This window comes from Xiphophorus hellerii, chromosome 17 (assembly GCF_003331165.1).
Source record: "Xiphophorus hellerii strain 12219 chromosome 17, Xiphophorus_hellerii-4.1, whole genome shotgun sequence".
NCBI lineage: Eukaryota > Metazoa > Chordata > Actinopteri > Cyprinodontiformes > Poeciliidae > Xiphophorus > Xiphophorus hellerii.
The window spans coordinates 17,203,009-17,221,717 of NC_045688.1; the positions used below are offsets into that span (position 1 = coordinate 17,203,009).

At 41.3% G+C, this 18,709-nt stretch overlaps 1 protein-coding gene across 1 annotated transcript; it reads left to right on the forward strand.

Moving 5' to 3' along the window:
• Positions 1-855: 855 nt before the first annotated feature.
• On the forward strand, positions 856-17,424 carry LOC116736807 (serine/threonine-protein kinase 38-like). The gene is made up of 14 exons (XM_032589589.1): positions 856-1,207; positions 9,127-9,266; positions 9,641-9,692; positions 10,053-10,175; positions 10,683-10,766; positions 10,846-10,969; positions 11,042-11,196; positions 11,268-11,370; positions 11,497-11,558; positions 12,195-12,312; positions 12,452-12,575; positions 12,711-12,806; positions 12,895-12,986; positions 13,272-17,424. Exons 2-14 carry the CDS (start codon positions 9,133-9,135, stop codon positions 13,394-13,396), a joined length of 1,392 nt encoding a protein of 463 aa, XP_032445480.1. The 5' UTR covers positions 856-1,207; positions 9,127-9,132; the 3' UTR covers positions 13,397-17,424.
• The last annotated feature ends 1,285 nt before the right edge of the window (positions 17,425-18,709 follow it).

The window sequence follows — 18,709 nt, forward strand, 5'->3', positions numbered from 1 at the left end:
CATTTTCTCCATTTGTGGTTGATGACTCTCACTGTTGTTGACTCGAGTTCCAAACCTTAGAAAAACTCTTTCCAGACGTCTAGATCTTTGGCTTCAGGTACAACGTGTTGCCTTTTTTAGCACTACTTCATATGTTGTCGGACATATTCAATTGAAGTGATTTCTTCATTCTACAGATCCAGCATTAATAAGGCCGGGGTATGGCTAATAAAATGTAAATGAAAAACATATGTAGGTCAATCAAATGTCAATACCTGATTTAACAAAGGAGACAGTAACCTTTGCACATAAGATCAGACTGGGTTATTTTTGCTTCATAGGTGAAAATAATTATTTCAAAACTTAAAAAAAAAAAATATTTACTTGAATTATTTTTATCTGGTAGTTTATCAAATAGTTTGAGGATGTGAGATATCCTCAAAGCAAACAGTGAAATGATTATATTAGGTGGAAAACACTTTTTTTCAGCACTGCAAGAGGGAAAAATGAGCCTTTTTTTCATTATGAATTTAACTTTAACACAGTGACGCCACATTCGCTATTTTTAGCCGGGGTCCGCACAAACCACAGCCCCCAAAATGATGTAACAACGCTCACAACCGGAGGTAGTACAGTATATTCTTCATAGCTGCCGAGAGGAGAGAGCCTGCTAGCCGAATAAACCTGCGTCCGTTGTGTGACGGCAGAGGCACTCTCATTGGTTGAAGCGCCCGCTCCTCTACGTTGTGTCCGCGTCGTGATTGGCTAGAGGAAAAGCAGTCGCGTTTCGGACGCCGCTGATTGGACGTCGCTCACGTTTTGTCCATGTCGACGTGTTTGCGTTGTCAGCCCAGAGCGTCTGATGAGCCCGACGAGCTCAGGAAGCAGCGGTTCTTATTTTATGTTTTGTAGCGACTGAAACGGGAAGGCGGCTGATATTTTTGGGAGGGTCGGGTAGACAGCTAAAGGCGGTTAAATATTTTCTAATATTTTTAGGTTAGGTTGCTGCCAGCGACAGAAGAGCTTTGTTATGGTTTTGGCGTTGATACCGGTGATGTTTACTGTTCATCCTCATAGGTCTCTGACGGACAGCCAATATTAACTGGTTCCACCAGCCCGAAACTGCCTAAATATTAGGCACAGACCGGATTATTTTACATATTTTTTCCCCTCATATTGCTGTGTGCTGGCGGCACGCCAATAATTGACTCTGGAGCAGGACACGGAGGTAGGTAAAATACAAAAAAATGCACGTGAAATGTAAAATATACCATTTTAATATTGTCTGAACAGTGCTTATTTACAATAGAGTGTATATAAGATGAGGGCGAGTTTATTCTCACGTCCATTATGCACAAAGCAATTTCGAATGCCTCCGAAAATAAAATAAAATTGAAAATACAAGAAAAAAATGAGCAAAATCCAAAAGCAATAGCTTTAATTCTAGTTTTAAGATGCTGGTAGGTTAGTTCAGCAATAACGATGACTTCTTTATAACATTACGCCTGATGCACTCACTGATATACCTACACTCACTCAGACACTACAAAACACTGCGGTCATGAGGGCATGCGAATAGAAAGTTGTATCATCAGCATATAGTACAAGATGTTGTGATCTCATGGAGTTTGAGGAGCCTCGTGGATATGAACTAAAAAGTGACCCGAGAGCGGAGTCTTGAGGACCTTTGATCAACATGTGTATTTATGGATCTAAATAACCAGATGCACGCGAATGCAGTTGCATCTCAGACAGGATGGTTTTGATAAGGCCTGAGTCATTCTCCCAGCTAAAATACCACAACTTTGCAATACAACGTGAAGTACAAAAAAGTAAAAGCTAAAAGATATATTTTATTTAAAACAGAAAAGCAAAACCGTTACTACTTCAGCTAAAATAAGACAGCATGTTGATTATTACAGTTATTGATAATAACAATAGCTGTTTTCAAGGGAAAAGTCTCTGCCTTCTTTCAGCCAATAGACTGTGGCTGTCAGGAACAATTTATTAGAACATTTTTGCAGATTTCCGACTCAGTTTTTTTTTTCTCTTTAATGTATTTTATTTATTTATTTATTTTTTTTGCAAATCTTGATTTTGGCGGCCGGCTCATGCCTGAATAAAAGTGACCCGACAACAAAGCCTTGAGGAACTCCACATACAAGTACTTTTATACTTATGGATCAAGATTAATAAAAAAAAAAAAACGGAACTCAAAAGCATTTTAGTCTGTAGTGCGTAAAGAACACAGATAGCAGCAGAGCATTGTCAGGGTGGCGATGTTCTGGAGGAGTTGCAGAACCATCTGCTAAACCAAAACCTCGTCAGGTGTGTTGATGTAATTCAATTTGTTCAATTTGCTTAGAATCTGAAATATGCCTGTTTCCTGTTGCTTTCATTCTGGATGAATTACAAAGTTGTCATTCCTGAGCATAAGAATTGTTTTATTAAAATATTAAGGGCTCCTTTTTAAGACCCTTAATATTTTAAGGCTTCATGAAGCAGGTCTGACTGATGATCATTTTCTTGGTTGGGTGTTTTGGGAGTTTTTGCACGTGTGAGCTCATGCGTGTTCTCGGTGGCGTCACAAATAAGTCGTCTCATTCAAGACGGAAAACTGCTGCAAGGGTGGAGCGCGTCTGACTGGAGAATTTTACACGTTCTGAGAAATCCGGGTCTTAGAAGGATAAAGGTGTTATTGTTTGTTTTGTTGTCGATTTTGCTGTGAATTAGACTCAGCTGGTTACCTGTAAGCCGGTGGAACTCTGCGTTTTGAAGAAGCTTTTAAAACTCCTGTCAAAACGCTGTTGCTCTCTAGATAATTCCCCAAGTGTCAGCACTTGTTAAAGGGGGAATTACTTTTCCCCCCCTCCCCTCCAGGGGGTCTTTTGTGGGCTCTAGTGTCCCTTATATGAAAGTAGGCTGACAGGAAAGGGGGAAAGAAAGAGGGGTGGAGACATGCGGCAAATGTCACCAGGTCCGGGAATCGAACCCGCGACAGCCGCGTTGAGGACTCAAGGCCTCCAAATGTGGGTCACGCTATCCACTACGCCACCACGGCACGGCTTGGGGGAAAACTTTTTAATCTTGGCTGAAACAGATCTTTGAGGAACTGCTGCGGTTCTGCAGAGTAACCAGGACAAACGTCTTGTTGCCGTCTTGAACAAATGGAACTGTTCCGTCAGAGCAGTAATGCCGGACCCTCCCTGCTTCGCTGGACGCTCTTGTCGTTTTTAGTTTTAATGGGCTGCTTCAATCTTGCATGCTTGAGCTTCTAAACAGGCTGCTTGCATTCATAATGCCTTCCTTGTTAATGCCTGAGTGGTGCAGCCTTGTTTGTTTAGCTACAGGGTGGACCTGGTTAACTTCAAGCCAAATTCAGTCCCTTCAGATGGATTTAAAGGGCCGTGCAGCGCCGCTGGAGTGCAGCCGGTTCATTTTCTACATTCTGCTGGACCCAGGTCGTCCACATAACACCTTCTGACCAGTTCATAACCGCTTCCACCTGTGGTGTGGCGTGTCTTGCTTTTTCCGTATGTTTCGAAAATATATTTGCGACGCATTCAAAAAGATCTGGAGTGAGCAACTTTCTCAGGAACAAAATTTAGATGAGCGAACAATTTAAACATCATCATGGCACGTCAGCGGAGCGGAGGAGAACGCCCAAGAAAATGTGTCCAGCCGCTGTGTACAGTTGAACCATAACGAAAAGCCAATCTGACCTGGACCCGCCCGTGCGGTTTTTGTTACATTATTTTTAACAGTTGAACTGAAAACATCAGAAATGGAGGGTTTCTGCAAAGGAGAGCACTTAATGCAAGTTTTTTGTTACTGTATCCACACGTCATGGTCTTGTACGTATAAGTAAATATATTAAAACTGAAATTTCTAACGTCACGAGCTGACTTTGAATGTATTGTGAAGGTTTTGGCGGGTAAATAAATCCCTTTAGATACCTGGATGTAGAAGTTGCACAGTGAAAACTAAACCAGAAATGTCGGACCAAACCGATTGGAGGAAAACAGCCTGAGAACACCTGGTTTGGTTTGCGCTTCACAAATGAGATTTTCTGGAAAAATCAAGACAACAGCTGAACACTTAGGCACTTTTTGTCCTCAAAGTGGATCGATGTAAACACGATCACAAACCAACGCTTTGACCTTTTTTAATTCTGCACCTAAAAATGACCCGAAGTATATATAAAAAAAGTATAAATAATAAAAACTAAACTGAAACTAAACAATATTTTACTAACAACTAACAAAAACTATCAAACAGACTTTAAGGACTAATTAAAACTGACTAAATAAGACAAAAAGTCACAATAAAATAAAACTAAACTATTATTTAAAAAAAAGATCCAAACTGCTATAACCCCGTCCTGACCTGAAAGCATGTGTCTGAGCTAGTGGACTTGACTCAGTTACACCAGTTCTTTCAGGAGGAATTGGTCCAAATTCCATAATAACCACTCTATTTTACTCACGTCATTAAGTTTAAATGCAATCCCACTCATACAGTGCATGTAAAAATCAAGTTTTACCCGTACTTGCATGTGGCCGGTAAGAGCCACGGGTGTTTTCACCTAACAAACAACACTCAGACCAAGAGTAAACAGTGGAAATTAAACAAGCAGCAGCAAAGAGCATTATATTTCTTTAATAAGCAGAATGATATTGATCCCAATAATGAATTTTCCTCCTGAGTGACCAGAATTCATAGGGTTGTAAAAACCGGTAGCCCTCCTCCTAGAGACACACTGTCTGCATAGGAAGTTAGCATACATTACGCAGTGCATTCCTTCCAAAAAAATAAAACAAAAAACCATAACCCGGCCTGGCAAATCTGTCATGCCGCAGCCAGTCTGTTACACTTTCCTCATTATGTCAGTCTGAAACGCAAGCCGCTCTGCTAACCTGAATCAGAGAAAGGTACGTACTCAATGGAAAGAAGCCATCAGGTTTTCCCAAACGTCACTGCATGCGCTCGCACTAGCTGCGTTTATTTGGCGTGCGCAGCCGAGGTCCACTTAGTGAGGAAAAACCGTAAGCAGCTCACTGTGTCGGAGGCGGACTCATGGAAAAACAGGGCAGCTCTGGGGTGAAATGCTCCCTCTGTCATGGCTTCTGATGCAGAGGAGCTCACAGTTTGCAATATTTCAACACTAGCTGTCTGATTTGTTTTGGAAAAATACCCCCAGAAATCCAGCTAAAATTCAGTCTCTAATAGCCTGTATTTTTTATTTTATTGTAATTTTTTTTTATCTCTACACCATTTATTTATGTGGTGGACCCAGTTACTTTCAGTAATCGTTCCAGTTTAAGGGATTTTATAACTTTGGCGAAAGTTGATACACAGTACCAGATACACAGACCACCTTTACATCTGTAATCACACAAGGATGATTTTAAATATCATATTCAGGACATTGATTTCTAAGTATTATATTAGCAGTGTAGTAAAGTAATATTTAACTGGTCTGAAGGCTTTTAAGTCTCAGCCTGCGGTTCTGGGTTGTGTCCAGAAAGAAAGCTGATTTGTTTAAGAGTCGTTATTCATATTCATATTTGTAGTTATAAAATGTTATGTTAAAAATATCTGATATTTAATAAAAATATTAATGACTCAGGTTCCTGCCGACTTGGCAGTAAATACATTTTGTAACCCCAGTTTGTCAAAAGTCCAACTATGTAATTCCCTACAAGCCTTTTTTCTGTTTTCACACAAAAAAAATCCTAACTATTAACTTAGATTTGCGTAAAGCTCCCAAGCCGATAAAAAGAGTACTCCGTAGAGCCTTCCTGTTATTTGCTTGAAGTCTTGCTCTCTCTTGACGACAAGTCCTAAAAAAAAATAGTTTGCTTACAAATTGCTCCTTCCGTCTCGGTCCTTCACCTTACCACTCTCAGAATTGTCACTCTTTCACCATTCTGGAACCCGTCCAACTTCCCAAACGCGACTTTGAACCCGTGTTGTTCGTTACCACCGGAAAAAATGAAGTTCCCGAGCGCCAAATCTGGTTCTAATCGGATACCTGGTTCTTCAGCATCAACTGTGGCGTCATCTCCACCTTTATCTTCACCAAACTGAAGATAAAGAAACAGTAATCGTCTATTTGATTTTATTTGTTCAAAAGAAAGTACATTTTGGGAATAAAAAAAACTACAAAAAACAATGAGCATGATGGCGAACGGGCTGCAGAGGCAAGGAGGACATCTTGCTTCTACTCTCTTTAGGTATTGCGTATCGCCCCCTGTTGATGTGTTGAAGACACATTCTTCATTCCCAATCGACAGATGGAAACAGGCATCGTCTCTCACCAAAACCGGTGTTACGATTGGTAGAATATAAAATTTTTCAATTTCTTACTGGCCGGTCTCGAGCGGTGGTTGACCAAACTGAAAATGATTCATTTCCAAATACACCAATATTTGTTACAAAGTAAGCAGTTTGTAATATTTGATTTTTGTTACATTTAGAAAATGTAAACACATTTATCTTGAAAGGAAAAGAAAGGGTGTCATAACTGGATAAAGGGCTTAGTCTTTCAAAGAAGGATATAATGTATATTTTTTTTCATGACTTAGCCAGACAGCAGAGAAAAGCCTAGCATCGACTGTTACGGCCACAGCTTCCTTGTCAGACAATAAATGGCTGCATTTTGCATCTTTCCTGCCAGCTTTGTCCCCTCCACTGTGCATTAGATGTGGCCCTCGTCGCTCCACTCCCCTCAGAGGCCTCTGCTCTTCCACTCACCTCCCTCAGTCACCAGCATCCAATCAAAACAGCAGGATTTTAGTTACTCTTCTTGTATACTGACAACCTAACACAAGGAAGAAGAAGTGTTGGGTTACTGTGCTTCTTTCTTACAGTAACCCAGGTTGACTAACCTCAATAAACCCTCAGCCCCCCCCCTCCCACCCCCCTCCAAATCAGGGACTTTGCAGCGATGATTCAGAGGATTTTCCCTCAGAAGTCAGGAAGTGTCCTGTTCTTGTGGGACCTTCGGGGCCGAAACGGGAAAAGGGGCCGGGGGAATAGACGAAACACGGCTCCTATATCTGTCCCGCAGGGCTTGTTTAATGTCTTTGTGAGCTAATCTAACCCATTCATGCCTTTCGGATGGCGCGCTGCCAAATGTTTTAGTGATATGCACGTCCACCCTCGTCCCTTTTTCACTCTCTTACGTAACGTTTGCATAATCTGCTCTCATCAATATTCAGCTCCTTAAAGAGGAGGAAAATCGAACTTATTTCCTTAGTTTGTCTTTAGCAGTCTTGTAGTCTTCGAGTTGGGTTATGACCTTCTTTTTAATTTATGTAAAATAGAAAAGCAACAATTATTTATACTGCTGCAAAAATAATGCAACATACTGATTATTAATGATGATATATATATATATTTTTACTGCAGCAAAAAAAAGCTCAATTTAAATTTTGATGATTTTTTTAAAGGCTAATTATTATTATTTTTTTCTATTGCTTTTGGCTATATTTTATTTTTTTATATTTCAAATGTCGTCCTGTTCTGTATTCATCTTTGAGATCTTGCACTGTTATGCCATTACCAACACATTATTTGAAAATGGTGTCAAACCAACGATACTACTATCTCAATAACTCCTGTGACAATTTATCATTGTGAATGTTTCAGAGCAGGGGTTTCGCCGACTCCAGCTTTCTTTGTCACTGATATTTGAAAAAGCCTCACCTGCTGATGCTGATGTTAGGCAGATAAGATCTGTGAATACGATCAGTTTCTCATGTAAATATCGTCCAGACTGATTTATCAACTGGCCACATCATGACACTACCATCCTCTTTAGGTAGTCAACAGAATGTTTCCCCAATAGAGTCATCAAGATCTTTTTGATTGGCATGTCTGTTTATGGTTTGTTCACCATCTTTTCCTCAATACTCGGATGATTTTATCATTAAAACCGACGCCACCTGTGAGAGGCAAACACTTTTTCCCCCCCCTGTATTTGAAGGGGAATGGGAATCACTTGGCTGTCAAATGTGTTGCCGGTTTTTTATTTATTTATTTATTCTTGGGCCTGCCCGGTTTAAACGAAGACCATTAAAGTCGAAAGAGTCCACTCTGTTCAAACCTTTAAATGAAATGAAACCCCATGGGCCGTGAGCCATCCAGCATGTGGCTTTTCCATTTCGTGGCTCACTGGAATATCTTAGCGAGGTACCAGATAGAATCTGAAAAACAAAAAAACCCCAAAAACAATCCCCATAGCATTCATATAGTTTACCAGTTTATGATAATAATACTGCCACTAGAACCAAGATCATAAATTTCTTTCACAGCTGCCATGTATCAGCCAAAATAGGCTTATTGGAGCTTTAATGTTGTGACTTCTTTGGTAGCTGACAAATAACTGTCTTATTAGAACATTAATAACACATCTTTAGCAGATGATGAAACCTCCAGATAGGTGTTTAAGCGCAGACATCATTTCGGGTGAAAAGGAGCCTATCTGTTTATTATGCAGTGAGAACAGTCTGCTGCCTGAACGGCCATGTCGCATTTTATCTGGCTTTCATGTCATCAATGTGTGACGTACTGTACGTCATAATTCAGAAGGTTATGGTTATGAAATTCTGACAGAAGTCTGTGTCAGTGAAGCACATCGCAGTCCCACCACTCTTGGCTCTGAATACACATCCCAACAAACTGGCCTACAGAAATTGCTGTAAATTCTCCACAAACAGCCGTCGATATTAGTTTTACTTTCTTTTTATCAGCTTCCTTCGTCTTGTTATGATCGTGGGACAATACTGTCGGCTCCCACTGCTGAATAAAATTTAAAATCGTTCCATGAACGGTTCCATTTGCTATCACTTCCGTAAGCAATGCAATGTTGTGTGACATCAACGTTCTTCTCCTGCATATTTAACTAGCAGTATGAACAGTCACGCCAAAAAAAAAAAAAAGGATTTCAGCGAAAAAAAATCAGATTTGAGCATCAAGACGTTCTGTGTGAACGTAGCCTAAACGCCTCTACGCTGTAATCCCGTGCTCCCAAGTTTCACAAGCAAGTTCTCGTGGTTACCTGCCAAAACTTAAAACCGTTCCATTCAAAAGGTGACCTGCTTCCTCCTCAGCTCATCCGTTTGTGTTTTTGTTGTCCACCAGGATAGCATGGCCATGACGGGAGGGACGGCAGCTGCCCTTCCCATGAGCAACCACACCCGGGAGAGGGTGACCGTGGCCAAGCTGACACTGGAGAACTTCTACAGCACCCTGCTCACGCAGCACGAGGAGCGGGAGATGAGGTAAAAGCGGCTGACGGGAGAGTCGCCGAGGCTAGATGGAGCTGTTGATTACAGCGTCGCGTTCCACCGCTGGGGCTCGTAGATAAGGCAACAGTCCCCGAGATGGTGTGAACAAAACAAACGCCTGTCACTCTCCTGTTACCTGAGGGTTGACCTGTTGCTCAGGGAACTCCTGTAGGAGACACACGAGTCTCTGTTTACACCAACACCCTACACCTCCTTTGTCGTATGAATCGCTCCCTGGAAGCTTCCACTCCAACAATTACATTCACAGGCTTATTTGGAGGAAACTAGAAAATGGAGATGTTTTATCATGCGTGTTTACTGTGAATGCTTTGAATGACCTGTTTTATGTGGCGTCTTCCTCATTTTAGGCAGAAGAAGCTGGAGAAGGCCATGGAAGAGGAGGGTTTGCCTGACGAGGAGGTACAAATCCAACTTTTTCATGTTCTTTTACATTAGATCCACAAATTTCAATAGATCTATTTGGATTTTATGTGATATTCAAACTTATAATAGCTCAGGATTTTTTTTCCCCCCACAAATGCAAACCTAGTACATTCAGCCTTCTGATAATCCAATGTCCCTAAATGAAATCCAGCAAAATCGATTGCCTCCCTACGTTTTATATAAATTCAGCTGTAGATGAACTGAATAGATAGTAAAGATGTCCGAGGGGCTGGGATACTTTAATTAGGCACTGTACAAACATGAAATCACCGCAAAAATCCAAAATTGTAATTTTTGAAGTCAGTCGGGCAACTCGGCGTCTCTGTACCATTGCAGAAAGTGATGCGGCGCTCGCAACACGCCCGTAAGGAGACGGAGTTTCTGCGTCTGAAGAGGACGCGGCTCGGCTTGGACGACTTCGAATCTCTAAAGGTTATCGGAAGGGGAGCTTTTGGAGAGGTAGGTCAAGTTTTCTTTAGTCCAAAAATGGTTCAGTGAAACTAAAAGTCCAGTTGGTTCAATTGGTGCGAATCTTACATAAAAAACCTGGATTTCCTTGTTTCAGTAGATAACTTTTCACCAAAGCGGACAGAAGTCCCACGTGGGGTACCTCAAAGCTCGATCCTAGGAACTCTCTTATTCAATATCTATCAATGAAATAATCAAGTTAATTTGTATAACATATTTCAGCAACAAGGTAGTTCAAAGTGCTTTACATAATAAAAACACAAAAATAAAGTCATAAAAACATCATACAGTCACCAATTGAGAAACCAGATGGCACTTGATGATGTCAAGTGATCAAGTGACTTGACATCATCAAAAATAATGTCTGCTATTGGTTTTCACAACTATTGACTACATGATGTGTTTGATGTTTTTTTTTTTATGTTTTCACTTTGAACAAATAAACTTGAATGACTGATAGATACGTTTAAATAAAACGAGAACGTTCTCTTCGTCTAGGTCCGTTTGGTGCAGAAGAAGGACACAGGACACATTTACGCCATGAAGATCCTGAGGAAAGCAGACATGCTGGAGAAAGAGCAGGTGACTCCTTGTTCTGCCGTTCCAATCGCAAGATTACACCCTGCTGTGTTCTCAAGTTCATGGTCGGCTCCCCCTGCAGGTGGCTCATATCCGCGCGGAGAGGGACATCCTGGTGGAGGCGGACAGCGCCTGGGTGGTCAAGATGTTCTACAGCTTCCAGGACAAGAGGAACCTCTACCTCATCATGGAGTTCCTGCCTGGAGGTGCTTACCCCCCTACACAGCATCCGATGATGTTCAACAAGCGAGAAACATCTCCTGCCCTTCTGTTGCCAGGCGACATGATGACGCTGCTCATGAAGAAGGACACCCTGTCGGAAGAGGCCACGCAGTTCTACATCGCAGAGACGGTCCTCGCCATCGACTCCATCCACCAGCTGGGCTTCATCCACAGAGACATCAAACCTGACAACCTGCTACTGGACTCCAGGGTCAGAACCAAACGCATGACCCTCAAATGACTCCAGAGTCGTAGTGTCACTGAATGTCGGTTTGCTTCCAGGGTCACGTGAAGTTGTCTGACTTTGGGCTGTGCACCGGACTGAAGAAGGCTCATCGCACGGAGTTTTACAGGAACCTGACGCACAACCCACCCAGTGATTTCTGTGAGCCGCATATCCGTCATAAGTAGATTGAACCAAATATCAATAAAAGCAGCAGCATATAATTGAGATTGTTCTATTTTGTTTCATGCGATGCTTCTCTTCTTTGTTCTGTGTGTTTTTTCCCAGCTTTCCAGAACATGAACTCAAAGAGGAAAGCAGAAACCTGGAAGAAGAACAGGAGACAGCTGGTACGGATCCTTTTTAGACTGTAGCAGAGGCGCAGTTTTGGTGTTTTCATGCACTCGTCATGTGCAAATGTCAAATTTGATCAGTTCTTCTCCAGATGGAGTTCATTTAAAATCGCTGTCATCCGAGCATGGACCACACTTTTTCATGTTGTCTATACATTTCAAACCAGATATTTACATACAACGAATAAAAAGACAAACTTTTTTTTTCCTGACTGTCTGAAGTTAGACCAAACTTTTCTTGTTTTAGTTTAGTTAGAATTACCAAATTTTTTTCTATTTGCTAAATCCCTGAAAATATGGCGAGAACTGTTTTTTAGAATTTCTCTCTGTAACGTCCCAAGTCATACATTTTTAAGCGACAGATACCAATGATACTGATGATATAAGCTTTTGAATTCGAGGAAAGTTACAAAAACATTTCTAAAATCTGTTCTCACCGAGGTTTCTGGCATTTAGCATATAAAAATAATCTTTGTAATTCCAACTAAGTTAAAACAAGAAAACTTTGGTCTGTTTAATCAATACGATGAGCTTAAAGGGAGTGAGTCGGACCGGGCTATTCCCTGTTTTAGACTTGATTTTCATATCTTCCATTTAGAAAGCTGAGTTTTGAATGTTGCGGCTCACTTACAGGCTTATTCCACTGTGGGAACGCCAGACTATATCGCTCCTGAAGTGTTCATGCAGACAGGGTACAACAAGCTCTGTGATTGGTGGTCTCTGGGTGTCATCATGTATGAAATGCTCATCGGTAAGAACAGACTCCTTCTTGGTGTTGTTGGATTGATACGTTTTACGTTTAAGCTCTAAGACTTTAAGTAGGATTTCTAACCTCAGTAGAGGCATCACCACTGTTTCTTCTGTCTGTTGCGTGTTCGGGTCGTTGGCAGGTTACCCGCCTTTCTGCTCGGAGACGCCACAGGAGACCTACAGGAAGGTCATGAACTGGAAGGAAACGCTCGTCTTCCCACCTGAAGTCCCCATCTCAGAGAAGGCCAAAGACTTGATTTTAAGGTTCAAACATTGACTTTTCCTACCTTCCAATCTCCCGGGAAGATCAGACCCCGATACTGGATGTGCTGTCTTTCTATAAGTTTTCAGTTCTGTTTTCGCTTTTCACTTTTAATTTTCTGTTGGGTGTTACTGAAGGTATTGCACTGATGCGGAGAACAGAATCGGAGCTGTGAGCGTAGAGGAGATCAAGAGTCATCCATTCTTTGAGTCAGTGGACTGGGAACACATCAGGTACAAACAAACCTGCTTTTCTAAACGCGGACTCACTTTACACTAAACTTTTATCAGAAGATGGAACACCTCTTGTCTCCGTCCACAGGGAGCGACCGGCAGCCATTTCTATCGAAATCAAAAGTATTGATGACACTTCAAACTTTGACGACTTCCCTGAATCAGACATCCTTCAGCCAGGTTTGTCATATCAAATGTCTCATGTTTTCCAGTTTATATTGTAGTAAAACTCAGTTTTACAACGGCTACTCGCATCACACATGCATGAGATCACCTCTGTTGTAAATATTACTATTATTTAACTGAAAACAAAGTGAACTTAAAGGCACGGTGTAGAGAATCTGGTGACATCTAGGGGTGAAGTTGCAGAATACAATCCTAACATAACTCCTCCTTTCCGACGTCGGATCTTTATCACAAGCCTACCTAAGTCAATTGAATCAATTTTCTGTGTGTTTTTGACAGCCAATGCAACAGAGCCTGACTTCAAATCAAAGGACTGGGTGTTCCTGAACTACACGTACAAACGGTTCGAGGGCCTGACTCAGCGAGGCACCATCCCCACGTACATGAAGGCAGGAAAGGCCTGACACGCTCAAGGAAAGCAAACACAGAGACGTTTAACGGACACAGGGTCGGGCCGCCGAGCCCCCGCCGGTTCTGACGGGCCACGCCGGTGCCGCGACGCACCGTCGGCCCCTCGGTCTAAACGTAACCATCGTCACAAGCTATTTAGGTCAGCTCTGCCGCCAAGAAAACGCCCCACTGGAAGGAGCTGGGAAACGACGGAGCGTCGCCGCATTACCTCGGTTGTTTATATTTCACGTGTGCTGTCTCTAGCCATAGCTCTCGGGCCAGCTCTTTAACTAGGACACTAATTAAGCGTATCTGCATGTTCAGCTTAAAAGTTGATGGCAGGAATGGGGCTTGAATACAAATCCCTGCTTTCTGCATCCTCACATTGATAGTTGATACACTGGCGGTTACATTAACACAGCTGCAAACTGACGTCCGCTTAGAAGCTCTCAGCACTGTAATCAAAGTCTGGGTGACCGAAGAGAACCAGAACTACTGAAGCACACATGCTGCTGTGCTGTACGGAGAATTCCAGCACGATTTCCAATGAGTTTTATAGCTCCGACCCGAAGCAAGCTCCGTTTTTTAATTTTGATATTGATGTTCGGTTTGTCGCCGCCTGCTGTTGCAGCGTAGATATGAAAGTTTTATTAATCGTAATCTCACATTCGGTTTAGACTGAAGACATCTTGAGTTGTCTGTATATTGTGAGTTTCACCTTTTTATCTTCTGTTTGGGGTTTAATTGAGCGTCCTCTGTTTAAGATATGTAATATCTGAGGATGGATATCAAAAAAGTAAGAGCATCACACTCGTGGTATAATATTTTAGGAATGAGCAAACACCCAAATCCTGCTGGAATCCTCCTTTATAAAGGTGGGACACTGGCATAGGTTAAATAGTGTAACTCCCTGCAAAGCAACAAGACGGAACTTGTAATTCTTCTGCTTAGCATCTGTCGGCGTGAGGCATTGCCAAATAGCTCTGTGTCCTTTTAAGATGTAAAACAGTCAACTTAATGAGCCGCAGGCCCAGCCTCTTGCTTCTTAAGTCAACATAACATGCAAAAGTGCCTTTTTAAGTAGCTAGATGTATCACTGTAGTTTAAGAAACATTAATTAGGAGGCATTCATTAAGATTAGCTTAGCATAAAGCTGATTGATTTTGAGAGAACGGTAAAGGGGCAGCTTGAATTATATGTATAACAAAAAGCAAATATATAAGCTGGTGTCTTTTAGGCGATTTATGAGGGTTGTGATAATACAAAGGCAGGTTTTTATGGACGAGATAATAAAACAGGAGACTCTTTAAGCAGTAAAAAATGGAACTAAAATAGGTCAAAAACAGCATAAGAGTGCTCTCTCTAGGTTTGGAGTTTTAAATTTTTCATTTTATGTCCATCGTAGGATGCGTTTTATCACTTTTTTTTTTTTTTATCCCTCTCACAAGCACGTAAATGAACAAAACACTCCCTGTAAAGCAGGTCTTTAACCATGAAGTCTCAGAAGGGGAGACTCTGCTCATCACATGCCGTGGTTCGAATGTAGCCGTCGCTTATTAACAGGAAACCACCCTTGAAAAGGAAGTCATTTCCATTTACTAAATCTAAACTTCTAAAGCAAAATGTGTGCGTGAGCAGTGACATTTCTTAGATGTCTGCTAAGAGTTCTAAGAGTAAATGTATAATCGGAAAGATTCCCAGGAATCCCTATGTTAGCTGTTTCTAAAGGTCTCTGCTAGAAAAGTAGTTCTTCAGCATTCTGATCATTTCTCTGTACTGTAATACCCCCGTGTTGATTCTTTTCTTACATTTTCCATGTAAGTAATTTATTTGTCGAGCTACAAATGCCTTGGCCGACTACACTCGAAAATGCTACCCTCATCAGTCCAAAAGGCAAATATTTGTATATTTTTGTGTTATTTATGCTGCTAGTGTTTTTTTTAAATGTATAAATTGGATTTTTCTTTTTGCAGACATTCACTGTATTTTAATTGGCTGTGTTTTATGTGAAATCGTACCCGCTGATGTAAACAACAAACAGAAAAAAAGTTCAGAATCCTATGCACGTCCGTGGACATCTCTTATGGGTAATAAGGTTAGCGAGCCCTTTTTTTTTTAGTCAAAAGCCACAAAAATTGCCATAAATTAGTTTATAGATGATGTGATTATTAAGGAGTGGTGGATTCAGGAGGAGAGAGAGTGAGTTTTACCAGCCAGTTGCTGGAGCATCCAACAATCTGGAACAGTGGAGGAAGGTCACCAGACACAGTGAGTGCTTTGTGCAGGTAACTGATTGGAGGTTGCATTGGGTGTTTGCTTCGAACCAGGTGGTTGTACTGTGCAAGTTCCCAGCAATACCACAGAGTAGCCCTAAACTGAGAGTGTGGTGGGTCACCACACTCTCTGTGAAGGTTCCAAACACCCAAGATGGACCACAACACCATAAATGTAGGGTTAGGAGATCCACAGCGCATAACTTAAGGTTCTCTCTGGTAATGTTTTGATGGAACCAGACAGGAACATCATACTCCTGCCTGTCTTCCCCAAGATGTCACCCTTCTACGCTAGAACTTGACTGTATGCTGAGAAAGTAATTCAGCCATTTGATTCAGTTGTGTTGGACCTGGGACACATCTAGATGTTGCAGGACACCAGGCCATAGAGGGCTGGAGTTTGACAAACCTGTTCTGTCATGATGAGGTCCTAGCTAGGCCTCCCTAAATGGACATGTTTTGGATCACCTTGGATACCTCTTGAATCTTGGGTTGACTTGCCAATGAAGACATTGGCCATGTTTTGGACTTGATGACTAATGTTGCCATGGAACCAGCTGTGGGACAGTACTGCCAACTCTTTGATCTGATATCAAAATCATTGCATGACCTTTCGAAACATGACTTTTTCTTCCATTGCCACTCTGTTTGTGTCATGTTTAAAGAAATAATCCTGCCATTCGAAATCTTACTACTGCACATGAATGGAGAAACTAGAGTAAACAGATTGGCTCAACATATTTAAACTATTTTGATCTTCTAGGAAGGTACGCTGACAGGGGGGTCTAATCATTTGTTGAAATTGATAAACGTAGACATGGCATCCAATGTGTTCTCCATCTGTTCATGTCTTTCAAATGACACAAAATCTGTTTGTAGGAATTTCTGTTCAAACTTAAGTGTCAATGCAAAGCTTGGTGACAACACTGTGGCTGTGTGAATGGCTGATGAATTCCAAGACTGCCTTTGATCGATAACAGAAAAGGTTTTAAATGTTACTGAAACAATCTCAAACTAGAAAATTCAAACCTCTTGGCCAGTATTTGGTAGTTTCCCACAGATGTGTCGAAGTCAGAAACAAAACCTGCTTTCAGAAAACTCCAGAGAAATAGTGACGCGACTTGAAGACTGACTAGGAAAGGGACAATTGTTCATGAAGTGGATGATCTCCTTTTGTGTTGTGAGGTGAAGTGTCTCACTGTTTAGTGTCAAATGTCTGCTTTGTGCTAGGATCGACGGTGTTTGTTTTATTTATCATGAAGAAGAAAAACGGAGGGTGAATAGTTGCGATGCGTGCTATATTTCACTTTATACAGCCACACTTGACTTGAAATCCACTGCGGCGTCACTTTAACTAAAGGGATTTTTCAACGAGGTAGTAAAAGGTTCAGGAAAATGTTTCTTATTTATCAAGCGAGACAATTCATTTGCCTCGTTTGGACCAAACCAGTTTACTGCCGAGTAACAAACAGTCGTCGGCAGATTATTAAAGGGTAATGCTGCATGTTTCGTTTTGCCAAGAGACAATGAGCGCAACTATATCGTGTGGTAAAATCAACATAAAAGCCGAAAAGGTGAATGATCTGTATTCCCCTCCCTGTTGAAGGAAGATTCCCCGGTTCCACGGCTCAGAACTGTGTTAAGATGCGGTAGAAACCTGGAAGGCTACTGTCTGTAGAGGAGAGAAGGGGATGCTCATTAATATATTCATTCATGTTGCTGAGTTGTTTTTTTTTTTTATGTTGATACACTGCTCAGAAATAATAAAATAAAAAAAATAATTAAACACTTGAAGTTTTCAATGTCTTTACTGTTCTGGGAAATTCCTTTTTTCTTTTTTGTTTGGCACAGGCCATGTAACAAACACCACTGTCCAAACTGATACAGTTGTTGGTCTTTTCCTGCTTCATCTCAACTGTTAAAACAAACTCACTCTAGTCAACAGGGATCAACAATGTGATGTGGTTTAACTTGGTCTTGTCTACAAGTCGTCTCTCCTAACTTTAAATACCTCTCTTACACTCAAGTGCTAAATGAATTACTTGAGACTTAATTTGAACTTTTTTCTACCTTCTAAGCAATGATAATAAACAGAAACCAGATGCAGACCAAATGAAATGAGACTGTAATCTGTAGCAGATGAAGTTTTCGCAACGTAGAATCAAAACTCTTTACTTTCTCCCTGTTGAGCCACTAGGGGGAGCTCTTGGCGAGCTTTTATTTCATTTTCTGTTGGTCAAGCCCTGAATGAACAAATGGATAAGAACAACTTAATCCAGGCATGGTAGAGATTAAATTACAAAATCAAAGTATGCCGGTCAAGCATTAGTAATCATTAATCAATGTAACTTATAAATAGTGATATTTTGAAGTCAGTACTATTAAAAAATATTTTCCCAGACAGAGTTCTTGTTCTTTAAAAGACACCGTGTCCCAGGTTACCATATGTAGTAAACCGGCAGCTATAAGAAAACACAGCAAACCTTCATGTGAGTCATCAATGTTATGTCAAGAATTGGCCAAGAATTCACGCTGTCCCATCCCACCCTGCAAATCTAGTTAACCGGGTTTCTCTTAATCCCTTACCCCCATTAAGGAAACTGGGTTTCTGGTTTGGACCGCGAAATCAGGTTACAACAGAAAGCCAACAGCAAGCGGGTTACTTACGCACTCGAAAACCCGCCTCACAGAAGAAGTGATAGGGCCGTCATGCCATGACCCTGTTGTCATGGTCTTACGCTGTAGTATCCACTTTTCAGTTTAGCTGCGGAGAAAATTAAACGCATGAAAATGGAAGTAACCTTTAAGGAACACTGATAAAAAGGTCTTCTGAAGGTCATTTTGTGGAAGTAAAAGTTGACCTCACAGAACCTTTAGAGAACAATCCCTGGAGGTTTCCAAGAGTCACACTGCGGACATCGGAGCTAATCTCCAGGAAGCATTCAAAGAGAGTTCCTTGAGGGTTCTTTGAATGCCACCCAGTGAAAATGATGAAATCAATCAATCAATCAATCAAATTTTATTTGTATAGCACATTTCAGCAGCAAGGCATTT

Bases quoted from the DNA above. Each gene is read 5' to 3' on its own strand.
- LOC116736807 (XM_032589589.1), top strand. From the start codon at position 9,133: ATGGCCATGACGGGAGGGACGGCAGCTGCCCTTCCCATGAGCAACCAC. The intron at 12,807-12,894 runs GTACAAACAAAC...CTCCGTCCACAG, and splicing joins GTGGACTGGGAACACATCAG to GGAGCGACCGGCAGCCATTT. The intron at 12,987-13,271 runs GTTTGTCATATC...TGTTTTTGACAG, and splicing joins ATCAGACATCCTTCAGCCAG to CCAATGCAACAGAGCCTGAC.